Source organism: Oncorhynchus mykiss, chromosome 3 (genome assembly GCF_013265735.2).
Source record: "Oncorhynchus mykiss isolate Arlee chromosome 3, USDA_OmykA_1.1, whole genome shotgun sequence".
Taxonomy (NCBI): Eukaryota; Metazoa; Chordata; class Actinopteri; order Salmoniformes; family Salmonidae; genus Oncorhynchus; species Oncorhynchus mykiss.
This window is the reverse complement of record NC_048567.1, coordinates 68,066,474-68,092,237: the sequence shown is the minus strand read 5'-3', so window position 1 is coordinate 68,092,237 and position 25,764 is coordinate 68,066,474. Positions and strand designations below refer to the sequence as shown.

Sequence of the window (25,764 nt, the reverse complement as noted above, 5' to 3'; positions counted from 1 at the left end):
CGAGAGAGAGAGAGAGAGAGAAGAAGAGAGAGAGAGAGAGAGAGAGGGAGAGGGCGGGAGAGAGCGGGAGAGAGAGAGAGAAGAGAGAGAGGGAGAGAGAGGGGAGAGAGGGGGAGAGAGAGAGAAGAACAGAGAGCGAGAGAGAGAGAGAGAGAAGAACAGAGAGCGAGAGAGAGAGAAGAGAGAGAGAAGAAAAGAGAGCGAGAGAGAGAGAGAGAGAGAGAAGAAGAGAGAGCGAGAGAGAGAGAGAGAGAAGAAGAGAGAGTGAGAGAGAGAAGAAGAGAGAGCGAGAGAGAGAGAGAGAGAGAGAGAAGAAGAGAGAGCGAGAGAGAGAGAGAGGGAGAGACAGAGAGAGGGAGAGACAGAGAGAGGGAGAGACAGAGACAGAGAGACAGAGAGACAGAGAGAGAGAGAGAGAGAGAGAGAGAGAGAGAGAGAGACAGAGAGATAGAGAGAGAGAGAAAGCCAGGAGTGTTGAAAATAGAACTCAAGGAATGTTTCTAGGATACACAGCCATTTCAGAGTGACTGGGAGTGGAGGTTGGGAATGACTTGAATATAACCCTGTCACTAAGGACGAACAGGGCCGCTGAGCTGTTAGTACACTGACAGAGACAAACCATCTTATACTCTTACAAACAACCAAAATGAACATATTACTGTATGCATCGACACAAATGAGCAACTTTAGCCTACTACTTAAATCTCGTCTACCAATGAGACACCCCCTCAACTTGCCAGTGACATCACCATCCTCCAATGTGGTTTCCAGTGTCTCAAAGACAGAGACAGACCGGCAGACCAGCATGCATTGTAGTAAGGCAACGCCCTTTTTCCCACCGCCAGGGAGAGAAGAGGATGGTAGTGCCATATGGAGCAGAGCAGAGCAGCAGACGGCACTGCACTCATTACTGCTGACCTGTCATATACTGCAATGGGACAAAGAGAGAGAGAGAGAGAGAGAGAGACCGAGAGAGACCGAGAGAGAGAGACAGAGAGAGAGACAGGGAGAGAGACAGAGAGAGAGAGACAGAGAGAGAGAGAGAGGGCCCTGACAGTAAATCTCAGTAAGACCAAAATAATGGTGTTCCAAAAAAGGTCCAGTCACCAGGACCACAAATACAAATTCCATCTAGACACTGTTGCCCTAGAGCACACAAAAAACTATACATACCTTGGCCTAAACATCAGCGCCACAGGTAACTTCCACAAAGCTGTGAACGATCTGAGAGACAAGGCAAGAAGGGCATTCTATGCCATCAAAAGGAACATAAATTTCAACATACCAATTAGAATTTGGCTAAAAATACTTGAATCAGTCATAGAGCCCATTGCCCTTTATGGTTGTGAGGTCTGGGGTCCGCTCACCAACCAAGACTTCACAAAATGGGACAAACACCAAATTGAGACTCTGCACGCAGAATTCTGCAAAAATATCCTCCATGTACAACGTAGAACACCAAATAATGCATGCAGAGCAGAATTAGGCCGATACCCACCAATTATCAAAATCCAGAAAAGAGCCGTTAAATTCTATAACCACCTAAAAGGAAGCGATTCCCAAACCTTCCATAACAAAGCCATCACCTACAGAGAGATGAACCTGGAGAAGAGTCCCCTAAGCAAGCTGGTCCTGGGGCTCTGTTCACAAACAGAGTGCAATTTGGCCCTAAACAGAGAGTACACAGTGGCAGAATACCTGACCACTGTGACTGACCCAAACTTAAGGAAAGCTTTGACTATGTACAGACTCAGTGAGCATAGCCTTGCTATTGAGAAAGGTCGCCGTAGGCAGACATGGCTCTCAAGAGAAGACAGGCTATGTGCTCACTGCCCACAAAATGAGGTGGAAACTGAGCTGCACTTCCTAACCTCCTGCCCAATGTATGACCATATTAGAGAGACATATTTCCCTCAGATTACACAGATCCACAAAGAATTCGAAAACATATCCAATTTTGATAAACTCCCATATCTACTGGGTGAAATTCCACAGTGTGCCATCACAGCAGCAAGATTTGTGACCTGTTGCCACGAGAAAAGGGCAACCAGTGAAGAACAAACACCATTGTAAATACAACCCATATTTATGCTTATTTATTTTATCTTGTGTCCTTTAACCATTTGTACATTGTTAAAACACTATATATATATATATAATATGACATTTGGATTGTCTTTATTGTTTTGAAACTTCTGTATGTGTAATGTTTACTGTTAATTTTTATTGTTTATTTCACTTTATATATTCACTTTATATATTATCTACCTCACTTGCTTTGGCAATGTTAACACATGTTTCCCATGCCAATAAAGCCCCTTGAATTGAATTGAATTGAATTGAATTGAGAGAGAGAGAGAGAGAGAGAGAGAGAGACTTTGGTTTATTATCTACTTCACTTGCTTTGGCAATGTACACATACAGTGCCTTGCGAAAGTATTCGGCCCCCTTGAACTTTGCGACCTTTTGCCACATTTCAGGCTTCAAACATAAAGATATAAAACTGTATTTTTTGGTGAAGAATCAACAACAAGTGGGACACAATCATGAAGTGGAACGACATTTATTGGATATTTCAAACTTTTTTAACAAATCAAAAACTGAAAAATTGGGCGTGCAAAATTATTCAGCCCCCTTAAGTTAATACTTTGTAGCGCCACCTTTTGCTGTGATTACAGCTGTAAGTCGCTTGGGGTATGTCTCTATCAGTTTTGCACATCGAGAGACTGAAATTTTTTCCCATTCCTCCTTGCAAAACAGCTCGAGCTCAGTGAGGTTGGATGGAGAGCATTTGTGAACAGCAGTTTTCAGTTCTTTCCACAGATTCTCGATTGGATTCAGGTCTGGACTTTGACTTGGCCATTCTAACACCTGGATATGTTTATTTTTGAACCATTCCATTGTAGATTTTGCTTTATGTTTTGGATCATTGTCTTGTTGGAAGACAAATCTCCATCCCAGTCTCAGGTCTTTTGCAGACTCCATCAGGTTTTCTTCCAGAATGGTCCTGTATTTGGCTCCATCCATCATCCCATCAATTTTAACCATCTTCCCTGTCCCTGCTGAAGAAAAGCAGGCCCAAACCATGATTCTGCCACCACCATGTTTGACAGTGGGGATGGTGTGTTCAGCTGTGTTGCTTTTACGCCAAACATAACGTTTTGCATTGTTGCCAAAAAGTTCAATTTTGGTTTCATCTGACCAGAGCACCTTCTTCCACATGTTTGGTGTGTCTCCCAGGTGGCTTGTGGCAAACTTTAAACAACACTTTTTATGGATATCTTTAAGAAATGGCTTTCTTCTTGCCACTCTTCCATAAAGGCCAGATTTGTGCAATATACGACTGATTGTTGTCCTATGGACAGAGTCTCCCACCTCAGCTATAGATCTCTGCAGTTCATCCAGAGTGATCATGGGCCTCTTGGCTGCATCTCTGATCAGTCTTCTCCTTGTATGAGCTGAAAGTTTAGAGGGACGGCCAGGTCTTGGTAGATTTGCAGTGGTCTGATACTCCTTCCATTTCAATATTATCGCTTGCACAGTGCTCCTTGGGATGTTTAAAGCTTGGGAAATCTTTTTGTATCCAAATCCGGCTTTAAACTTCTTCACAACAGTATCTCGGACCTGCCTGGTGTGTTCCTTGTTCTTCATGATGCTCTCTGCGCTTTTAACGGACCTCTGAGACTATCACAGTGCAGGTGCATTTATACGGAGACTTGATTACACACAGGTGGATTGTATTTATCATCATTAGTCATTTAGGTCAACATTGGATCATTCAGAGATCCTCACTGAACTTCTGGAGAGAGTTTGCTGCACTGAAAGTAAAGGGGCTGAATAATTTTGCACGCGCAATTTTTCAGTTTTTGATTTGTTAAAAAAGTTTGAAATATCCAATAAATGACGTTCCACTTCATGATTGTGTCCCACTTGTTGATGATTCTTCACAAAAAATACAGTTTTATATCTTTATGTTTGAAGCCTGAAATGTGGCAAAAGGTCGCAAAGTTCAAGGGGGCCGAGTACTTTCGCAAGGCACTGTATGTTTCCCATGCCAGTAAAGCCCTTAAATAGAAATTGAAAATGAAAGACTGGTAAACCACAGTGACATCATGACACCATCACCATGGATGGTGTCATACAGACAACGGCCCTATCAGGATGGTGGAGCAGAGCACACTCCACAAGGAAAAGATCAGACGCTCTGAGCTATCAGACCAAGAAAAAGCTACAATGCACAGGGCTCTAAAGTGTGACCAATTTGGCTTATGCGCCGAAATATTTTGCTGTGTGACCTGGAGTTCAGAGGCTGAGATCCTTTAAACGCATAAATTCAGACACGCTTTCGTCACCCTCATGCTGATGCTAGTAAGCAGGCTAGGTAGTGCAAGGTATCAACAACTAATCCAGTAGGGGCTGGAAACTATAGTGAACTTTGATTGGTCAACACTTTTTTGGTTACTACATGATTCCACGTGTTATTTCATAGTTTTGATGTCTTCACTATAATTCTACAATGTAGAAAACAGGAAGAAATTAAGAAAAATCCTAGAAATTCTTTCTTTTTTTATGTAACCTTTATTTAACAAGGCAAGTCAGTTAAGAACAAATTCTTATTTACAAAGACGGCCTACCCCGGCCAAACCCTAACCCGGGCGATGCTGGGCCAATTGTGCGCAGTCCTATGGGACTCCCAATCACGGCCGGGTGTGATACAGCCTGGAATCAAACCAGGGTCTGTAGTGACGCCTCTAGCGCCACTCGGGAATGAGTAGGTGTGTCCAAACCTTTGACTGGTACTGTATATACAGTGGCAAGAAAACGGACGTGAACGCTTTGGCATTACCGGGAAATTTACAAACACTTGGTCATCAAACTTGATCTGATGATCTCAGTCACAACAATAGACAAACATAGTGTGCTTAAACTAATAACACAAAAATTATTGTATTTTTCTTGTCTATATTTAATACATAATTTAAAAATTAACAGCGTAGGCTGGGAAAAGTATGTGAACCCCTAGGCTAATGACTTCTCCAAAAGCTAATTGGAGTCAGGAGTCAGCTAAGCTGGAGTCCAATCAATGAGACAAGATTGGAGATATTGGTTAGAGCTGCTTTGCCCTATAAAAAACGTTCACAACAATTTTGTTTGCAATTCACAAGAAACATTGCCTGATGTGAACCATGCCTCGAACAAAAGAGATCTCAGAAGACGTAAGATTAAGAATGGTTGACTTGCATAAAGCTGGAAAGGGTTACAAAAGTATCTCTAAAAGCCTTGCTGTTCATCAGTCCACGGAAAGACAAATAGTCTATAAAAGGATGACGTTCAGCACTGTTGCTACTCTCCTTAGTAGTGGCCGTCCTGCAAAGATGACTGCAAGAGCACAGCGTAGAATGTTCAATGAGGTTAAGAAGAATCCTAGTGTCAGCTAAAGACTTACATAAATCTCTGGAACATGCTAACATCTCTGTTGATGAGTCTACGATACGTAAAACACGGGAGGGAGCATCATGGTTTGGGGCTGTTTTGCTGCCTCAGGGTCTGGACAACTTGCTATCATCGAAGGTAAAATTAATTCCCAAGTTTATCAACACATTTTGCTGGAGAATGTTAGGCCATCTGTCCGCCAATTGAAGCTCAACAGAAGTTGTGTGATGCAACAGGACAACGACCAAAAACACAGAAGTAAATCAACAACAGAATGGCTTCAGCAGACGAAAATACGCCTTCTGGAGTGGCCCAGTCAGTCCTGACCTCAACCCGATTGAGACGCTGTGGTATGACCTCAAAAGAGTAGTTCACACCAGACATCCCAAGAATATTGCTAAACTGAAACAATTTTGTAAAGAGGAATGGCCCAAAATTACTTCAGACCGTTGTGCAGGTCTGATCCGCAACGACAGAACATATTTGGTTGAGGTTATTGCTGCCAAAGGAGGGTTAACAAAGACAAAAGTTTCACCGTTTCCCTTAATGATTTACCTTAAGGAACCATTTCTTCTTATCTGAGGAAATGGTTTAAGGGTGCTGCAGAGAGCCCCTCAAAGCACCTTAAGGGGTTTTACGGTAGTTTGAAGGCATGTATGGCAGAAAGTCTCTGGTTACCATGGAGATGACCTGATTCACTGATTGAACTTCTCCTCAAAGATTTCACATTTATTTTGTGAGATCGCAAAATAGAATGTCTTCATTCAAGACAGGAGAAAAAAATGGATTCAGAGTAAGTTTATTTGAGTTACTTTTTTACATTCATAAACCATGTCATAGGCCATTCACGGGCCACATTTGTTTTACACTTTGTTCAGTCATATTTGTTACCTCATTAGCTAGCTAGCTAACAACCTGGTGACTTAACCAGTATATCCTAACATGTGGGGGCACAGAAAGAAAGGAAAGGGGATAGCTTCTTCAGGAGATCACTGGTCATAGCAATGGATGAATGACAGATATCTTGCATGTCCTCATCACAAACTTGCTCTTAATAGAGACAAATCTTTTTAATTTCAATGACAGGTATGTTTCAACATTTTAGTTTTTATATTAAACTAATTCATTTACCGTGTTAAATATTAGTTTCTAGGGCACAACATGTGCTTCAGAAGTAGCTAGAATTCATATAGGCTATATATCTTATTTTATGGTGTTAGTAAATGTTATGTTGTGCTCCTAACGTTTTAAAGCTGGGAGCAATATTATTTTTCATTTATAGCCCTGACTATGCAGAGTACAAGCACACACACTCTATACTTACACACTATGGGTATTACACTGTAATTCTTCCACTGGGCTGAAATATGATCCCTCAAAAAAGTCCAGAGGGACATATCCCAAGATACACTGGGAGAAGCCTGAGCCCACCCAGCGCCTGACACTAGAACACACACAGTTACTTTAGGCAGCTGCATTATGGTACAGAGCCTGCTCACGTGTGTGTGTGTGTGTGTGTGTGTGTGTGTGTGTGCACATGTGCCGACTGGTCACAAAGCTCCCAGTGAGGCACACTGCAGAAAGAGAGAGAAACAGAGGAGGAGACAAAGATGTTGGTGTGTATGAACTGTTCGCATGTGTTTGCGTGTGTGTGCAGCAGTCATGTGAGGAGACTTAGCGCTCAATACTCATTGAGTTCATTCTTCATAACAGTCCACACATAGGGAGTGAGGGAGAAAGAGAAAAGAAAACGAGGGGGGTTGGCTGCTATAAAGGAAAAACAGAACACCCAAACCTCTACATCTGACTCGGGCTGATTTTATACAGGCTGCCCAATTCTGAAAAAGATCTAAATGTGATTGGTCAAAAGACCAATTAATTGAAAAAGATCAGAATTAGGCTGCCTGTCTAAACGCAGCCTAAGAACCCATCTGCAAGTAACTGATTTGAAAATGATTAAACGGTCAGAAGGCAGTGTGTATTTACTGATGGTGTTGAATCCAGTTTTCTGGACATAACAAAGGGTGTCCCATAAGGATTGATTCTTGGTTCTGTTCACTATTTACATTAAGAATATTGGTTTATCTTTAAAAAATATATATTTCACCTGTGTGCAGATGACACTTGTGTATGCTATTGCCTTGCAGAACTGAAATTGGTACTTAATGCAGGTAAAATGAAGTATATGTTATTTTCCAAATCAGGTAAGAAATGATCTGATGATTTATGCATGCGTACATTGGATGGCTCATTGATCGTGCTCCTGCTTATAGGCATCTGGATTGATGATAGTCTTTTCCTTCAAAAAGCATTTGAATGAATTAGTCAAGAACTTAAAAAAGGTAAGACTCATCGATGACGGAGATGCAGAAAATCATTTCCACGTCGAAACTTCCCTGGCTACCTCACTGTGAACAGTGTGAAGTGAACACGTGCACATACTGGGTGTGACTGTCACGCCCTGACCTTAGAGAGCCGTTTTATCTCTCTATTTGGTGAGGTCAGGATGTGATTTGGGGTGGGCATTCTTTGTTGTCTATTTCTTTGTTTTGGCCGAGTGTGGTTCCCAATCAGAGGCAGCTGTCTATCGTTGTCTCTGATTGGGAATCATACTTAGGCAGCCTTTTTCCCACCTGTGTTTGTGGGTAATTATTTTTTGTTTAGTCTCTGTTACCTGACAGAACTGTTAGCTTTCGTTTTGTTGCTTTGTTCAAGTGTTTTTTTGATAATAAAATAAATCATGAACACTTTTCAAGCTGCGCTTTGGTCCACTCCGTCCGACGACAGGCGATACAGTGACTGTGTGAGACTGTGAGACTGAGACTGTGTGAGAATGTGTGAGACTGTGAGAGTGAAGCCTTGCATCTCACTCATCTCAATATCTGTGCTGCTGCTTGTGGCAACGACATTTAGCTGAGTCTAACTTTAAGAATTAAAATGGGCTTATTTTATAGGACTGGTCATGCTTTTTGTTAAATAGCAGAAAACAAATAATTCAGTCAACATTCCTTCCGGTCTTAGACTATGGTGATATTATCTATATCATGTGTCAAACTCATTCCACTGAGGACTGAGTGTCTGCCGATTTTTGCACCTCTCCTCACCTGGTTGTCTAGGTCTTATATGAAAGGAAAACACAAAAACCTAAAAGACACTAGGCACTCCATGGAGTGAATTTGACACCCCTGGTCTATATGAATGCAGTTACCACTGTATTGAAGCCACTGAACACAGTTTTACAAAGTGCATTACGCTTTATTATGGGCAATAGTTTCAGCACACATCACTGCACTCTGTATCACAAAGTAGTCAAACCAAATGCTTCAGTACATCTGCTGCTCCAAAGCTAACAATTAGGATAATAAGTCCAAGACTTCTGAGGGCAAAGCTAGTGACCTAACAAAGACAACAGCAACACAACAGTCAGTCCTATTCACAGCCCCACATTGAGATAGTGATGGTATCGTCAGTCCTAGGAGAAATTGGGTTAACATGGCGACAATCTGGACCTTGACACGCACACACACGCAAAACACAATGCTACATTGCACAGCCACCTGTGCATTCACTGCTACTACTGAGCAGATGTAGATATAGGAGTTTGTTTCTGTAGTAGTGGAACTAGACTAGAGAGTGGCAGGGAACTGAGGGACACCTGTATAGTGTGTGTGTTTGTCTCTCTCTTAGTTCTACTAACAGAGTGTGGAGCCTGTAATCCATTCACAAAAGACCAGAGAACAGTAGTGTGAATGGAAGGAGTCATCCTTTATAGTAGAACCCACTCTGAATGAAAGTCATCCGTTACAAAGAAAGGATGGAAGAAAAAGACTTCAACAGAAAGATGAATGAAGGATGTTATCTTTGAAAAGACAAGAATGATGTCATCGTTTCATGAGATCAGAGAAATGTGTGTGTGTGTCTGGGAGCACCCTGCAGTCTCTCTCACCTTAAACCTCTTGTCCTGCAGAACCTTCTTGATGGCCAGCAGCTCTCCAGAGTCACACAGCTTGGCCTGGTAGACCACTCCGAAGGAGCCGTTCCCAATCACCTTGGTGTCTGTATAGCTGACCTCTTGGGGCCTGTCGGGCCCTTGGCCTGGGGTGGCCATCACCGTTGTCACCTTACTGCCATCCTTGTCCCCTACAGGAGGTACAGAGAGGATGAGGGTAGAGAAGGGGTGAGATAGTCTTCAGTGACCTTAAGTGAAGAGTGTGTCTAATGACAAATAAACAAGCGAGACTAGATGACAGACACACTCACATGATCACACTGTCAGAGTTATATTACGAAGCCTGACACACTAGCATGATAACACTGTCAGAGTTATATTACGAAGCCTGACACACTAGCATGATCACACTGTCAGAGTTATATTACGAAGCCTGACACACTAGCATGATCACACTGTCAGAGTTATATTACGAAGCCAGACACACTCACAGGATCACACTGTCAGAGTTATATTACGAAGCCTGACACACTCGCATGATCACACTGTCAGAGTTATATTACGAAGCCTGACACTCACAGGATCACACTGTCAGAGTTATATTACGAAGCCTGACACACTCGCATGATCACACTGTCAGAGTTATATTACGAAGCCTGACACACTAGCATGATCACACTGTCAGAGTTATATTACGAAGCCAGACACACTCACAGGATCACACTGTCAGAGTTATATTACGAAGCCAGACACACTCACAGGATCACACTGTCAGAGTTATATTACGAAGCCTGACACACTTGCATGATCACACTGTCAGAGTTATATTACGAAGCCAGACACACTCGCATGATCACACTGTCAGAGTTATATTACGAAGCCTGAAACACTAGCATGATCACACTGTCAGAGTTATATTACGAAGCCAGACACACTCACAGGATCACACTGTCAGAGTTATATTACGAAGCCAGACACACTCACAGGATCACACTGTCAGAGTTATATTACGAAGCCTGACACACTCGCTAACTGACACGTTAACTTTTAACGCCGTGTCTCCGGCGTGCTAGCGTAGTAAGGACTACCCCGAAGCTTCCCTGTTCCATCTATTGCTGTTCACTGGACCCTATGAGCACTTGGCTTCATAGTGGATGCCTGCTGGTGTCATGCTCGTCTGAATGATTAGACCAAGGCGCAGCGTGCGTAGAATTACACGTTTAATAAATATGAAACTCACCAAACAAAACAGAAGAAAAATGAAACCTGACGTTCTGGGCTGCTCACAGGCAGCTACACACAAACAAGATCCCACAAACAACAGGTGGGAAAAGGCTGCCTAAATATGATCCCCAATCAGAGACAACGATAGACAGCTGCTTCTGATTGGGAACCATACCAGGCCAACATAGAAAACGAAAAACTAGAATGCCCACCCTAATCACACCCCGACCTAACCAAATAGATAAATAAAAAGGTTCTCTAAGGTCAGGGCGTGACAGCTGGACTGTTCATTAATCACGGTACTCCATTTTGTTTATTTTTTGTTTATCTGTTGGCCCCAGCCTCGAACTCAGGCCCTGTGTGTAGTTAACCGACCCTCTCTGCCCATTCATCGGCATTTTACCTGTTGTTGTTGTCTTAGCTTATTAGCTGTTGTTGTCCTACCCTTTGTTGTCTTAGCTAGCTCTCACAATCAACACCTGTGATTACTTTATGCCTCGCTTTATGTCTCTCTCAAAATGTCAATATGCCTTGTACACCGTTGTTTAGGATAGTTATCATTGATTTAGTTTACTGCTGAGGCCCTAGTCCCACTCAACATGCCTCAGATATCTCCTTTGTCCGACCTCCCACACATGCGGTGACCTCACCCAGCATAACTAGCCCGTCCAGAGATGCAACCTCTCTTATCATCACTCGGTGCCTGGGTTTACCTCCACTGTACCCACACCCCACCATATCCCTGTCTGTACATTATGCCCTGAATCTATTCTACCACGCTCAGAAATCTGCTCCTTTTATTCTCTGTCCCCAATGCACTAGATGACCAGTTTTGATCGCCTTTAGCCGTACCCTCATCCTACTTCTCCTCTGTTCCTCGGGTAATGTGTAGGTTAACCCAGGCCCTGCGTGTCCCCAGGCACTCTCAATTGTTGACTTCTGTAACCGAAAAGGCCTTGGTTTCATGCATGTTAACATCAGAAACCTCCACCCTAAGTTTGTTTTACTCACTGCTTTAACACACTCCGCAAACCCTGATGTCCTTCCCGTGACTGAATCCTGGCTTAGGAAGGCCACCAAAAATGTCCATACCCAACTGCATTTTCTGTCAAGATAGAACTGTCAAAGGGGAGGAGTTGCAATCTACACCAGAGATAGCCTGCAAAGTTATGTCATACTATCCAGGTCTATGCCCAAACAGTTCGAGCTTCTAATCTCTCCAGAAATAAGTCTCTCACTTTTGCCGCCTGTTATAGACACCCCTCAGCTCCCAGCTGTGCCCTGGACAACATATGTGAATTGATTGCCTCCCATCTATCTTCAGAGTTTGTTCTGTTAGGTGACTGGGATATGCTTGACACCCCGGCAGTCCTACAATCTAAGCTAGATGGCCTCAATCTCACACAAATGATCAAGGAACCTACCAGGTACAACCGCAAATCCGTAAACATGGACACCCTCATAGATATTATCCTGACCAACTTGCCCTCTAAATACGCCTCTGCTGTATTCAATCAGGATCTCAGCAATCACTGCCTCATTGCCTGTATCCGCTATGGGTCCGCGGTCAAACGACCACCAATCATCACTGTCAAACTCTCCCTAAAACACTTCTGCGAGCAGGCCTTTCTAATCGACCTGGCCCGGGTATCCTGGAAGGATATTGACCTCATCCCGTCAGTAGAGGATGCCTGGTCGGTCTTTAAAATACATTTCCTCACCATCTTAAATAAGCATGCCCCTTATTTTCCACCATAATTTGCTAATAAATTCATTAAGAATCCTACAATGTGATTTTCTGGATTTTTTTTTCAAATTTTGTCTGTCATAGTTGAAGTGTACCTATGATGAAAATTACAGGCCTCTCTCGTCTTTTTAAGTGGGAGAACTTGCACAATTGGTGGCTGACTAAATACTTTTCTGCCTCACTGTACTTGCCCATGCCTCCCCAGCCTGTCCTTCACCCAAATCGAGATAGCAGATGTTCTGAAAGAGCTGCAAAACCTGGACCCGTACAAATCAGCTGGGCTAGACAATCTCTTTCTAAAATTATCTGCTGCCATTGTTGCAACCCCTATTACCAGTCTGTTCAACCTCTCTTTCATTTAGTCTGAGATCCCTAAAGATTGGAAAGCTGCCACAGTCATCCCCCTCTTCAAAGTGGGTGACACTCTAGATCCAAACTGTTATAGACCTATATCCATCCTGCCATGCCTTTCTAAAGCCAAGGTAATAAACAGATCACTGACCATTTCGAATCCCACCATACCTTCTCCGCTGTGCAATCTGGTTTACAAGCTGGTCACGGATGCACCTCAGCCACGCTCAAGGTACTAAACGATATCATAACCGCCATTGATAAAAGACAGTACTGTGCAGTTGTATTCATCGACCTGGCCAAGGCTTTCGACTCTGTCAATCACCATATTCTTTTCGGCAGACTCAACAGCCTTGGGTTCTCAAACGACTGCCTCGCCTGGTTCACCAACTACTTCTCAGACAGAGTTCAGTGTGTCAAATCGGAGGGCCTGTTGTCCGGACCTCTGGCAGTCTCTATGGGGGTACCACAGGGTTCAATTCTCAGGCCGACTCTTTTCTCTGTATATAGCAAGGATGTCGCTCTTGCTGTGGGTGATTCCCTGATCCAACTCAACACAGACGACACCATTCTGTATACATCTGGCCCTTATTTGGACACTGTGTTAACTAACCTCCGAACAAGCTTCAATGCCATACAACACTCCTTCCGTGACCTCCAACGGCTCTTAACCTTTTTGGGATAGGGGGCAGCAATTTCACATTTGGATGAATAGCGTACCCAGAGTGAACTGCCTCCTACTCTGTCCTAGATGCTAATATATGCATATTATTATTAGTATTGGATAGAAAACACTCTGACGTTTCTAAAACTGTTTGAATGATGTCTGTGAGTATAACAGAACTCATATGGCAGGCAAAAACCTGAGAAAAATCCAACCAGGAAGTGGGATATCTGAGGTTTGTAGTTTTTCAGAGCTTGGCCTACCGAATACACAGTGTCTATGGAGTCAAGTTGCACTTCCTACGGCTTCTACTAGATGTCAACCGTCTTTAGAAACTGGTTTGAGGATTCTACTATAAAGGAGGGGCTCATGAGACCTGTTCGAGTCAGTGGTCTGGCAGAGTGTCTCAGGCTCAGACAGGAATTCTCCGGTTGGAACAATATTGATATTATATGTTAAAAACATCCTAAAGATTGATTCCATACATCGTTTGACTTGTTTCTACGACCTGTAACGGAACTTTTCAAGTTTTTGTCTGGACGAAGTGCTCGCGCCTCATGAAGATGGATTACTGGGCTGAACACGCTAACAACAAGTGGCTATTTGGACATAAATGATGGACTTTATGGAACTTTATGGAACAAATCAGTCATTTATTGTCGAACTGAACAAAGGTAAGTGAATATTTATAGTGTTAATTCTAACTTATTTTGACCCCAAAATGGCGGATATTTCTCCAGCTGGATTGGGCTCTGAGCGCCGTTCTCAGATAATGCTTTTTCCGTAAAGTTTTTTTGAAATCTGACACAGCGGTTGCATTAAGGAGAAGTCTATTTTTTAATTCTGTGAATAACAGTTGTATCTTTTATCAATGTTTATTATGGAATCAAAACATTACTGCACGTAATGCGCCAATGTAAACTGAGATTTTTGGATATAAATATGGACATTATCGAACAAAACATACATGTATTGTGAAACATGATGTCCTATGAGTGTCATCTGATGAAGATCATCAAAGGTTAATGATGAATTTTATCTATATTTCTGTTTTTTTTATTCCTATCTGTGGCTGGAAAAATGTTTGTCTTTTTTACTTGGCTATGACCTCACATAATCATATGTTGTGCTTTCGCTGTAAAGCATTTTTGAAATCGGACACGATGGGAAGATTAATTAACAAGACATTTATCTTTCATTTGCTGAATTGGACTTGTTAATGTGTGAAAGTTACATATTTCTAAAAAATATTTTTGAATTTCGCTCGCTGCCTTTTCAGCTGAACATTGCAGAGGGATTCCGCTAGCGGAACGCCTGCGCTAGAAAGGTTCAACGCTAGTAAAACCAAATGCATGCTGTTCAACCGTTCACTGCCCGCACCCGCCCGCCCGACTAGCATCACAACTCTAGACGGTTCTGACTTAGAATATGTGGACAACTACAAATACCTAGGTGTCTGGCTAGACTGTAAACTCTCCTTCCAGATTCATATTAAACATCTCCCATCCAAAATGACATCTAGAAACAGCTTCCTTTTTCGCAACAAAGCATCCTTCACTCACGCCGCCAAACATAACCTCGTAAAACTGACTATCCTACCGATCCTTGACTTCGGCGATGTCATTTACAAAATAGCTTCCAAACTCTACTCAGCAAACTGGATGCAGTTTATCACAGTGCCATCTGTTTTGTCACCAAAGCCCCATATACCACCCACCACTGCAACCTGTATGCTCTAGTCGGCTGGCACCTCGCTACATATTCGTCGCCAGACCCACTGGCTCCAGGTCATCTATAAGTCTATGCTAGGTAAAGCTCTGCCTTATCTCAGCTCATGGTCATGATAACAACACCCACCCGTAGCACGCGCTCCAGCAGGTATATCTCACTGGTCATCCCCAAAGCCAACACCTCCTTTGGCTGCCTTTCCTTCCAATTATCTGCTGCCAATGACTGGAACGAATTGCAAAAATCGCTGCGCTGGAGACTTATATTTCCCTCACTAACTTTAAACTTCAGCTATCAGAGCAGCTAACCGATCGCTGCAGCAGTACATAGCCCATCTGTAAATAGCTGACGCAATCTACCTACCTCATCCAATACTGTTTTATTTACTTTTCTCCTCTTTTGCACACCAGTATTTCTACTTGCACATCACCATCTGCTCATCTATCACTCCAGTGTTAATTTGCTGAACTGTAATTACTTCGCTACTATGGCCTATTTATTGCCTATCTCCTCACGCCATTTGCACACGCTGTATATAGACTTTATTTTTTCTATTGTGTTATTGACTGTACGCTTGTTTATTCCATGTATAACTCTGTATCGTTGTTTGTGTCGCACTGCTTTGCTTTGTCTTGGCCAGGTCGCAGTTGTAAATGAGAACTTGTTCTCAATTAGCTTACCTGGTTAAATAAAGGTGAAATAAAAATTTAAAAAATTAGAGTTATATTATGAAGCCTGACACACTTGCATGATATTACGCAATCATACACATTGTAACAGTCATTCTTTACTAAACATTAATGGGACTGGGTTTGAATATCAGCCAGCAACTTGCATGGTTTAGATTTTTAAACACATGATTGTAGTTCAGTCAAGACCCGTAATGCTGCAGTATGAGCAAGGCACTTAACCCTAATTGCTCATGTAAATTGCTCTGGATAAGAGCATCTGCTAAATTACTAAAATGTTAAATGTAAATCTGAGAGCCTGGCCAACCTAGACGAAATATAATTTTCACATACAAGCTTTCTTCTTCTCCTCCTATAAATGTCCCCCTCTCCTCTAGTTCCTTCCTCTACAGTAAATTGCACGGCATGCCTTTCCCTTAGGATTAATGAGAACGCCTACTCCTGTTTAAGTGGGTTTAAACTGAAGTGCACTAGAGAGTGTGTGTGCGTGCGTGCGTGCGTGTGCGTGTGTGTCAGGGTTAAAGTCTCTGTTGTCTTCTTGTTAAAGGATAACCAGAACTGCCTAGCATAGCGTGTGTGTCGCATGTCATGGTGCATGCTGCAGCCATACCACCACTATACATCCCCGGGCCAAGGCCCCAGCCCTGTTACCACACCTACCTCAACCCCAAAACTGCACAGCACCCACCCCAACCACCAACTGCAAATCAAGCTATGAATGAAATCTGTTCATATTATAATCATCCATGAATGTCAATGCCTATGTAAAAAAAAATGGACAGCTCTGGCGGCCATACTGCCTAACTCTCACTCACACTTGACATCTATACACACTGGATCTCCCTCCCACTCAAATCTAGAAACTCAGAGACTCTCCCTAGCCAGCTAAAATACTAAACCTCTGTCTAAAGTTCTCACAGACAGCCAAGTCACATTTACATTATCCATCCCTTACACAAGACCCAGGGAAAGTAGATTTCACATTAGCTAAAATAAAATAAAATAAATATCTTCAATATAAGGCTTCCTTTCCTTATTCCATATCATCCAACCTGAATGTGTTGAGATAGTACACAGAGTGGTTCTATCACGGACATGGACCACTGTCAGCACACACACGCACTGCAGTGAGACCACAGTAGCAGCTGCTCCTGTGGTGAGTGTAGATGCAGTGCTGACAGGCGGGCAGGCAGTGAGAAGTTCAGCTGGATGAGTCTGATGTGTATTAATGCTGCTGAGTCAACACTAACCTGACCCAGTCTAGTCACCATGGCCACGATGCAGAGGAGACAGTGAACTGGGGCTAAAGCCTTGACACTGACTGAGCACCAAGAAACAAGACATATTACTACTGAATGCCTACTTACAGCTTCTGAACCTGTCCAAATGAGACAGTGGATAAATGCTGTACCGGAAAAGGAAAACATTCATTTGGTTGATGGTGTGTGTGTGTGCCAGAGGAAAGGTTAAGCAGCAGTATTACTCCAGCAGCCCTGCAGTGGTGCAGTCTTTAACCCCAATCAGAGACAACACTCACACACTCAGCAATTAGACCTGCTCTGGATGCGACTGGGCCACCTGCGGAAACGCACGCACACACACACACACAGCATCACTGAAGCTGGAGATTCCCATCTCCCTCACTAGCTTTAAGAACCAGCTGTCAGAGCAGCTCACAGATCACTGCACCTGTTCATAGTCCATCTGTATACAGCCCATCTATCTACCTCATCCCCATACTGTATTTATTTATTTTTGCTCCTTTTGCACCACAGTATCTCTACTTGCACATCCATCTTTTGCACATCTACCATTCCAGTGTTTATTGCTGTATTGTAATTACTTCGCCACCATGGCCTATTTATTGTCTTAACTCCCTTATTTGACCTAATTTGCACTCACTGTATATAGACTTTGTTTTCTTTTTTTCTACTGTGTTATTGACTGTATGTTTTTTTTGTTCCATGTGTAACTCTGTGTTGTTGTATGTGTCGAACTGCTATGCTTTATCTTGGCCAGGTCGCAGTTGCAAATGAGAACTTGTTCTCAACTAGCTTACCTGGTTAAATAAAGGTGAAAAAATAAATAAAAATCTCTTCCTGACTGGGTGTGCAGGAAAAGAAGTGGGGTTCTGTGACACAAAAAAAATGACCAAAATAGACTTCACAAACAAGAAAGGGAGAAAAGAAAGAAACTAGAGGAGGGAGGGAAAGAGAGAGAGAGAGAGAGGGGTTGGACGGGTATAGAACTCTGCTTATACCATCCAGCGGGATTGTTTCAAGAACGCCTCTTCACTTCCTGAAACCATAACAAACTTCCACATCATCCACAAACACCCACACACAAATACACAAGCAAACACACAACCTTAGCCCTTACCTCCACATCGCCTGTTTCTGCATTTCTGCCAAAAGTGATGGCGTCATGAATTAAAAAGCATGTTGAAAAAAAACATGATTATGTAAAATAAGATCTAAACTACAGCATTTGCCAATATGAGTTTACGAGCTTTTAAAAAATTGAAATTAAAGGTAAAAAAATTGTTGCCAGAAAATATTAATTGTTTCACAGCCCTCTTTGTATATCTAAAACCAAATACTTTTAGACTTTTACTCAAGTAGTATTTAACAGGGTGCCACTAACTTAGTCTGGCTTTAATTCCATTTTGTCTACAAAATAAGAATTAACATCTCCATCTCAAATAAAAATCTAAATGAAAACATTAGGACTAAATCAAATCAAACTTTATGTATAGTGCATTTAAAGTTTAATTTGATTTAGTCCTATTTTTTTTACTTACATTTTTGGTTGAGATGGAGACGTGAGTCCAACATTTCAATTATGAATTGTAGACAAACTGGAATTAAAACCAGACTAAGTCTGTGGCACAGATTGAACTATCCAAGCAGAAGATACATCTCCTTACAAATGTTGGTTGCGTTGACCACCAAACACAATTCAATAACACTTTTGAAATACAACAAATAGCCTATTAACTTGTCGAAAAGTCAACAAATTATTTGTTGGATTTGCGTCTCCAACTCAACCCAGATTGTTTTTGTTAAAGAATGGGATTAAGCCGCTGGCTCATATAGAACTACCTAAGCTGTAAATACATAACCTTTAAATGTTGATATTTGTTTGCATTGTCAACCACAATTCAATATTATGTTTGTAATTTAGTAAATAGCCTAAAGTTAAAGGAAAACTATTTGTTGGTATTTCTTTCATTAGTCCATTGTTGACCCAGTCCCTAAATGTGACTTGTTTCAGGAAACTAGGTGTATGTCGCACGTCACTGCTTCACAGGAGAGGCATTTGAAAGTGAACATTAATTTTTTTATCAAAATGCATTTTTTTGGGCAGAAAAGCCTTCTGTAACATGTGAACTTGCATGTGCCTTAATAACAAATCACCCCTACACCATCACAACTCCTCCTCCATGTTTCAGGGTGGGAACCACATCCGTTCACCTACCCTACTCTCTGTCTCACAAAGACACGGCAGTTGGAACCAAAAATCTCAAATTTTAACTCATCAGACCAAAGGACAGATTTCCACCGGTCTAATGTCCATTGCTCTTGCTTGGGCCATGTCCAAGTCTCTTCTTCTTATTGGTGTCCTTTAGTAGTGGTTTATTTGCAGCAATTTGACTATGAAGGCCTGATTCAAACAGTCTACTCTGAACAGTTGATGTTGAGATGTGTCTGTTACTTGCCAAAAGTGTGCAAAGCTGTCATCAAGGCAAAGGGTGGCTACTTTGAAGAATCTCAAATCTCAAGTATATTTTGATTTGTTTAACACTTTTTTGGTTACTACATGATTCCATATGTGTTATTTCATAGCTTTGATGTCTTCACTATTATTGTACAATGTAGAAAATAGTAAAAATAAAGAAAAACCCTTGAATGAGTAGGTGTGTCCAAAATTTTGACTGGTACTGTATATTTTATAATTTTGTAAGAAAGTAATTTTCATTGCAAGTTAAAGCTAGCTAGCTAATGTTAGCTGGCTGGATCGCTAGCTAACGCTACGTGTATAATCTGTGTAGTAATATTATTTGTATCTCAGAATCATTTGCATTGCTAGTTATAGCCTAATGTTAGCTTGCTAGCTAGCTAACATTGAACCTAAGTTAGATGGTTAGCTTTAGCTATGCAGGGTAGTAACGTTATGAGTTGGGATTATGGTTAATTGTTGTTTAGCTAGCTAGCTACATATCTAAACAAAAGACTCCACTATGCAAGTAACCATTTCCCTGTACCGTTTACACCTGTGCATGTGACAAATACACACTATTTGATATAGTGTGTGTTTACCAGAGACGGTAATGTGAAGAACAACATGACCTGCACCAAAGTTAAATTCTCCGGTAGAATGCTCTGCTTTATTTCATCACACTCACAACCGTAAGCTATTTTCTGTCATTAACTGGAAAATAATTATCTTGTTGTGAGTTTACTTACTTTACTTTCACAATTTTGCCTAAGAACACAGCCATGAATAAAGTATGGTACCAACACATCCTCCAAGAGCAACTTCTCCCAAGCATCCTGGAACAGTTTGGTGAAGAACAATGTCTTTTCTAACATGATGGAGCAGCTTGACATAAGGCAAAAGTGATAACTAAGTGGCTCGGGGAACAAAACGTCGATATTTTGGGTCCATGGCCAGGAAACTCCCCAGACCTTAATCCCATTGAGAACTTGTGGTCAATCCTCAAGAGGCAGGTGGACAAACAAAAACCTACAAATCCTGACAAACTCCAAGCATTGATTATGCAAGAATGGGCTGCCATCAGTCAGGATGTGGCCCAGAAGTTAATTGACAGCATGCCAGGGTTGTCAAGGCTGTGGGTAATTGGTGAAAGGAGTCAGGTGCAGGAGAGCTGAGATGCGTGGACAAGGTATTTAATTCTAGAAAACACAAGTACAAACACAATAAAAACGGGCGTAACAACAAAACCCGGCAACAATCATACCAGCCGTCAAATACAGACTTACAATAAAACAAACACGCACACAAACATGGGGGAAACCAGAGGGTTAAATAATGAACATGTAATGGGGGGAATTGAAACCAGTTGTGTAGAAAACAAAGACAAAACAAATGGAAAATGAAAAGTGGATCGGTGATGGCTAGAAGGCCGGTGACGTCGACCGCCGAATGCCGCCTGAACAAGGAGAGGGACCGACTTCGGCGGAAGTCCTGACAAGGGTGGATTGCAGAGGTCTTGAAAAAGAAGGGTCAACAATGCAAATATTGACTCTTTGCATCAACTTCATGTAATTGTCAATAAAAGCCTTTGACACTTTTGTAATTATACTTCAGTATTCCATAGTAACATCTGACAAAAATATCTAAAGACACTGAAGCAGCAAACTTTGTGAAAATTAATATTTGTGTCATTCTCAAAACTTTTTGCCACGACTGTACATGCAGACACAAATGAAGTCACAGACACAGTCACATTCACAGACACACAAGTGGGTGAGCGGGTCAAGTGTCTACAGTGTATGGCTGACGTTGGGGAGCAGGGTAGTTTTTGGAATGTACAGCGAGACATCTATCCACCAGTTATCTCTCTCCCCCTTTCTCTCTCTCTCTCCCCTCCCTCTCCCCTCCCTTTCTCTCCCCTCCCTTTCTCTCTCCCCCCCTCTCTCTCCCCTCTCTCTCTCCCCTCTCTCTCTCCCCTCCCCCTCTCTCTCTCTCCTTCCCTCTCCCACCTCTCTCTCTCCCCCTCCCTCTCTACCCCCTCCTTCTCTCTCCCCCTCCATCCCTCTCTCCCCCCTCCATCCCTCTCTCCCCCCTCCTTTTCTCTCTCCTCCTTCCCTCTGTCTCTTAGAGTTGAGGGCCAATCGAGGACCCCTGGAGCAGTACTGTCCAATGGGTGTGGCCTGAGGCAGAGACACCTGACAGCTGGATATTACAACACCTTGTCAATCAAAGTCATCATCTACACTTTCAGAAAAAAGGGTACGCTTAGGGTACAGTACTGTTCCCGGGAGTACAAAAATATAAAAATACACATAATGTACCTTCAAAGGTACACATATAATCTCACATGGTACTGTACGGTACCTCAGAAATTGTGCAAGGGGAATGTTTTTTTTTTTTGGAGGGTTGAGACCTCTTTGAAAATTGAAACCAGAAGTTGTAATGGAAGTGGGTGGCCCTTGGGGGTTGTGTGTAGCTGTACAAGTGGGTGTTTGAGTGAGAAAGACACATAGGAGAGCCAACCATCTAAAAGCACAGCCCCCTTCATAAGACACATTTTGCAGACAACATCAAAGAGCCATTCCAGACTCTGTCAGGAGGACTTCGAGAGTTAGGTGTTCACCAGTCAACATTTTTGTTCCCGATATTTTGAATCTAAAAAGGTACAATCATCACACACTCTCAAAAACCATCATTATAATATTTCCCAGCATGCTCTATTGTATTTGTATTTTATTAGGGATCCCCATTAGCTGCTGCCAAGGCTACTCTTCCTGGGATCCAATCAATTCAAAATAAAACAGTACATCACACAACACATTATTACACACTACTCTACCCCAACATATCTACAATACAACACATTATTACACAATACCACAACATATCTACAATACAACACATTATTACACACTACTCTACCACAACATATCTACAATACAACACATTATCACACACTACCACAACATATCTACAATACAACACAGTATTACACACTACTCTACCACAACATATCTACAATACAACACATTATTACACACTACCACAACATATCTACAATACAACACATTATCACACACTACTCTACCACAACATATCTACAATACAACACAGTATTACACACTACTCTACCACAACATATCTACAATACAACACATTATCACACACTACCACAACATATCTACAATACAACACACTACTCTACCACAACATATCTTCAATACAACACATTATTACACACTACCACAACATATCTACAATACAACACATTATTACACACTACTCTACCACAACATATCTACAATACAACACAGTATTACACACTACTCTACCCCAACATATCTACAATACAACACATTATTACACACTACCACATCATATCTACAATACAACACAGTATTACACACTACTCTACCACAACATATATACAATACAACACAGTATTACACACTACTCTACCACAACATATCTACAATACAAAATCCGTAATACAGCAATATAACAATATTACAATGTACGTGTGTGTAGAGTGTGTGTGGTAGCATATGTGTGTGTGGTAGCATATGTGTGTGTGTATGCATATGTGTGCCTGTGTCTCTTCACAGTCCATAAGGTGTAGTTTATCTGCTTTTCAAATCATATTTTTCTGTTTGCATGAATTACTTGATATGGAATAGAGTTCCATGTAGTCATAGCTCTATGTAGTATCATACGTTTCCCATAGTCTGTTCTGGACTTGGGGACTGTGAAGAGACCTCTAGCTGTGTGCTAGTCATTTCAACTAGGGCTGTGGCAGTCATGAAAGGTTATTGTCATACAAAAGACTGCCGGCCTCATGGTAATTGACTGTTAATCCATAGGTTGCATATTTAATGCATGTCTCGCCAATGCGTCAAAATACAGCTATAACATTTCCCCTGTTTCGGCGCTGTCTCGTATTGCTGTCCATATGAGAGCTTCGGTAAAGAATATGTTATCAACAAACGGTATGAGAGTAGACACAGGAAAAATGTAACAGAGTTGATCCGCGTTGCGATATCTTGATATTTAAACAATTTCTCTACATCTCTCCGCTATTCATGAGCTGATCTGCTATCTGTATAATCATCAACTAGATTTTGTCAAATAGCAGATATTCTGTCATTCGTTGGAGGTTATCTAGTGCGAACCACTGGTTTTAATCAGGGCAAGGCGACCGAAAACATGACCGAATACAAACAGTGTAGCTATTCCCTCCGCAAGGCAATCAAACAAGCTAAGCATCAGTATAGAGACAAAGTACAGTCGCAATTCAACGGCTCAGACAAGAGAGGTATGTGGCAGGGTCTAAAGTCAATCACAGACTTCAAAAAGAAAACGAGCCCCGTCACGGACCCGCTACTAAAACCTGCGGGCTTAACACCATAGTACCCTCCAAACTCGTCATTAAGCTCAAGACCCTGGGTCTAGACCCCGCCCTGTGCAACTGGGTCCTGGACTTCCTGACGGGATGCCCCCAGGTGGTGAGGGTAGGAAACAACATCTCCACCCCACTGATCCTCAACATCGGGGCCCCACAAGGGTGTGTTCTCAGCCTTCTCCTGTACTCCCTGTTCACCCATGACTGCGTGGCCATGCACGCCTCCAACTCAATCATCAAGTTTGCAGACGACACTACAGTGGTAGGCTTGATTACCAACAACAACGAGACGGCCTACAGGGAGGAGGTGAGGGCCCTCGGAGTGTGGTGTCAGGAAAATAACCTCACACTCAACGTCAACAAAACAAAGGAGATGATCTTGGACTTCAGGAAACAGCAGAGGGAGCACACCCCTATCCACATTGACAGGACAGTAGTGGAGAAGGTGGAAAGTTTTAATTTCCTTGGCATACACGTCACAGACAAAATGAAATGGTCCACCCACACAGACAGCATGGTGAAGAAGGCGCAACAGTGCCTCTTCAACCTCAGGAGGCTCAAGAAATTTGGCTTGTAAACAAAAACACTCACAAACATTTACAGATGCACAATCGAGAGCATCCTGTCGGGCTGTATCACCGCCTGGTACGGCAACTGCTCCGCCCACAACCGTAAGGCTCTCCAGAGGGTAGTGAGTAGAGGTCGACCGATTAATCGGAATGGCTGATTAATTAGGGGCGATTTCAAGTTTTCATAACAATCGGAAATTGGTATTTTTGGACGCTGATTTTGCCCCCCAAAATGTTTTACACCTTTATTTAACTAGGCAAGTCAGTTAAGAACACATTCTTATTTTCAATGACGGCCTAGAAACGGTGGGTTAACTTCCTTGTTCAGGGGCAGAATGACAGATTTTTACCTTGTCAGCTCTGGGATTCAATCTTGCAACCTTACGGTTAACTAGTCCAACGCTCTAACCACCTGCCTCTCATTGCACTCCACGAGGAGCCTGCCTGTTACGCAAATGCAGTAGAAGCCAAGGTAAGTTGCTAGCTAGCATTAAACTTATCTTATAGAAAACAATCAATCAATCATAATCATGAGTTAACTACACATAGTTTTGATGATATTACTAGTTTATCTAGCGTGTCCTGCGTTGCATATAATCGATGTAACACTGGGGGATGATTTAACAAAAGTGCATTTGCGAAAAAAGCACAATCGTTGCACGACTGTAACTAACCATAAACACCAATGCCTTTCTTAAAATCAATACACAGAAGTATATATTTTTAAACATGCATATTTAGCTAAAAAAAAATCCAGGTTAGCAGGCAATATTAACCATGGGAAATTGTGTCACTTCTCTTGCGTTCATTGCACGCAGAGTCAAGGTATATGCAACAGTTTGGGTCGCCTGGCTCATTGCGAACTAATTTGCCAGAATTTTACGTAATTATGACATAACATTGAAGGTTGTACAATGTAACAAGAATATTTAGACTTAGGGATGCCACCCGTTAGATAAAATACCAAACGGTTCCGTATTTCACTGAAAGAATAAACGTCTTGTTTTTATGAGATGATAGTTTCCGGATTCAACCATATTAATGACCTAAGGCTCGTATTTCTGTGTGTTATTATATTATAATTAAGTCTATGATGTGATAGAGCAGTCTGACTGAGCGATGGTAGGCAGCAGCAGGCTCGTAAGCATTCATTCAAACAGCACTTTCATGCGTTTTGCCAGCAGCTCTTTGCAAGCACAGCGCTGTTTATGACTTCAAGCCTATCAGCCTAATGACTGGTTTAACCGTAGTGAAATAGCTAGCTAGTTAATGGGGTGCGCGCTAATAGCGTTTC

At 42.1% G+C, this 25,764-nt stretch overlaps 1 protein-coding gene across 2 annotated transcripts in view; it reads right to left on the bottom strand.

Annotated features, from left to right (window-relative positions):
• Nucleotides 1-25,764, bottom strand: part of LOC110504531 (glycogen synthase kinase-3 beta) — a 56,563-nt gene that overhangs the window by 22,440 nt on the left and 8,359 nt on the right. For both annotated transcript variants that reach the window (XM_036975017.1, XM_036975018.1), the window contains exon 2: nucleotides 9,380-9,573. In XM_036975017.1, coding sequence (XP_036830912.1) covers nucleotides 9,380-9,573 — 194 coding nt within the window. The remainder of the gene's footprint in view (nucleotides 1-9,379; nucleotides 9,574-25,764) is intronic.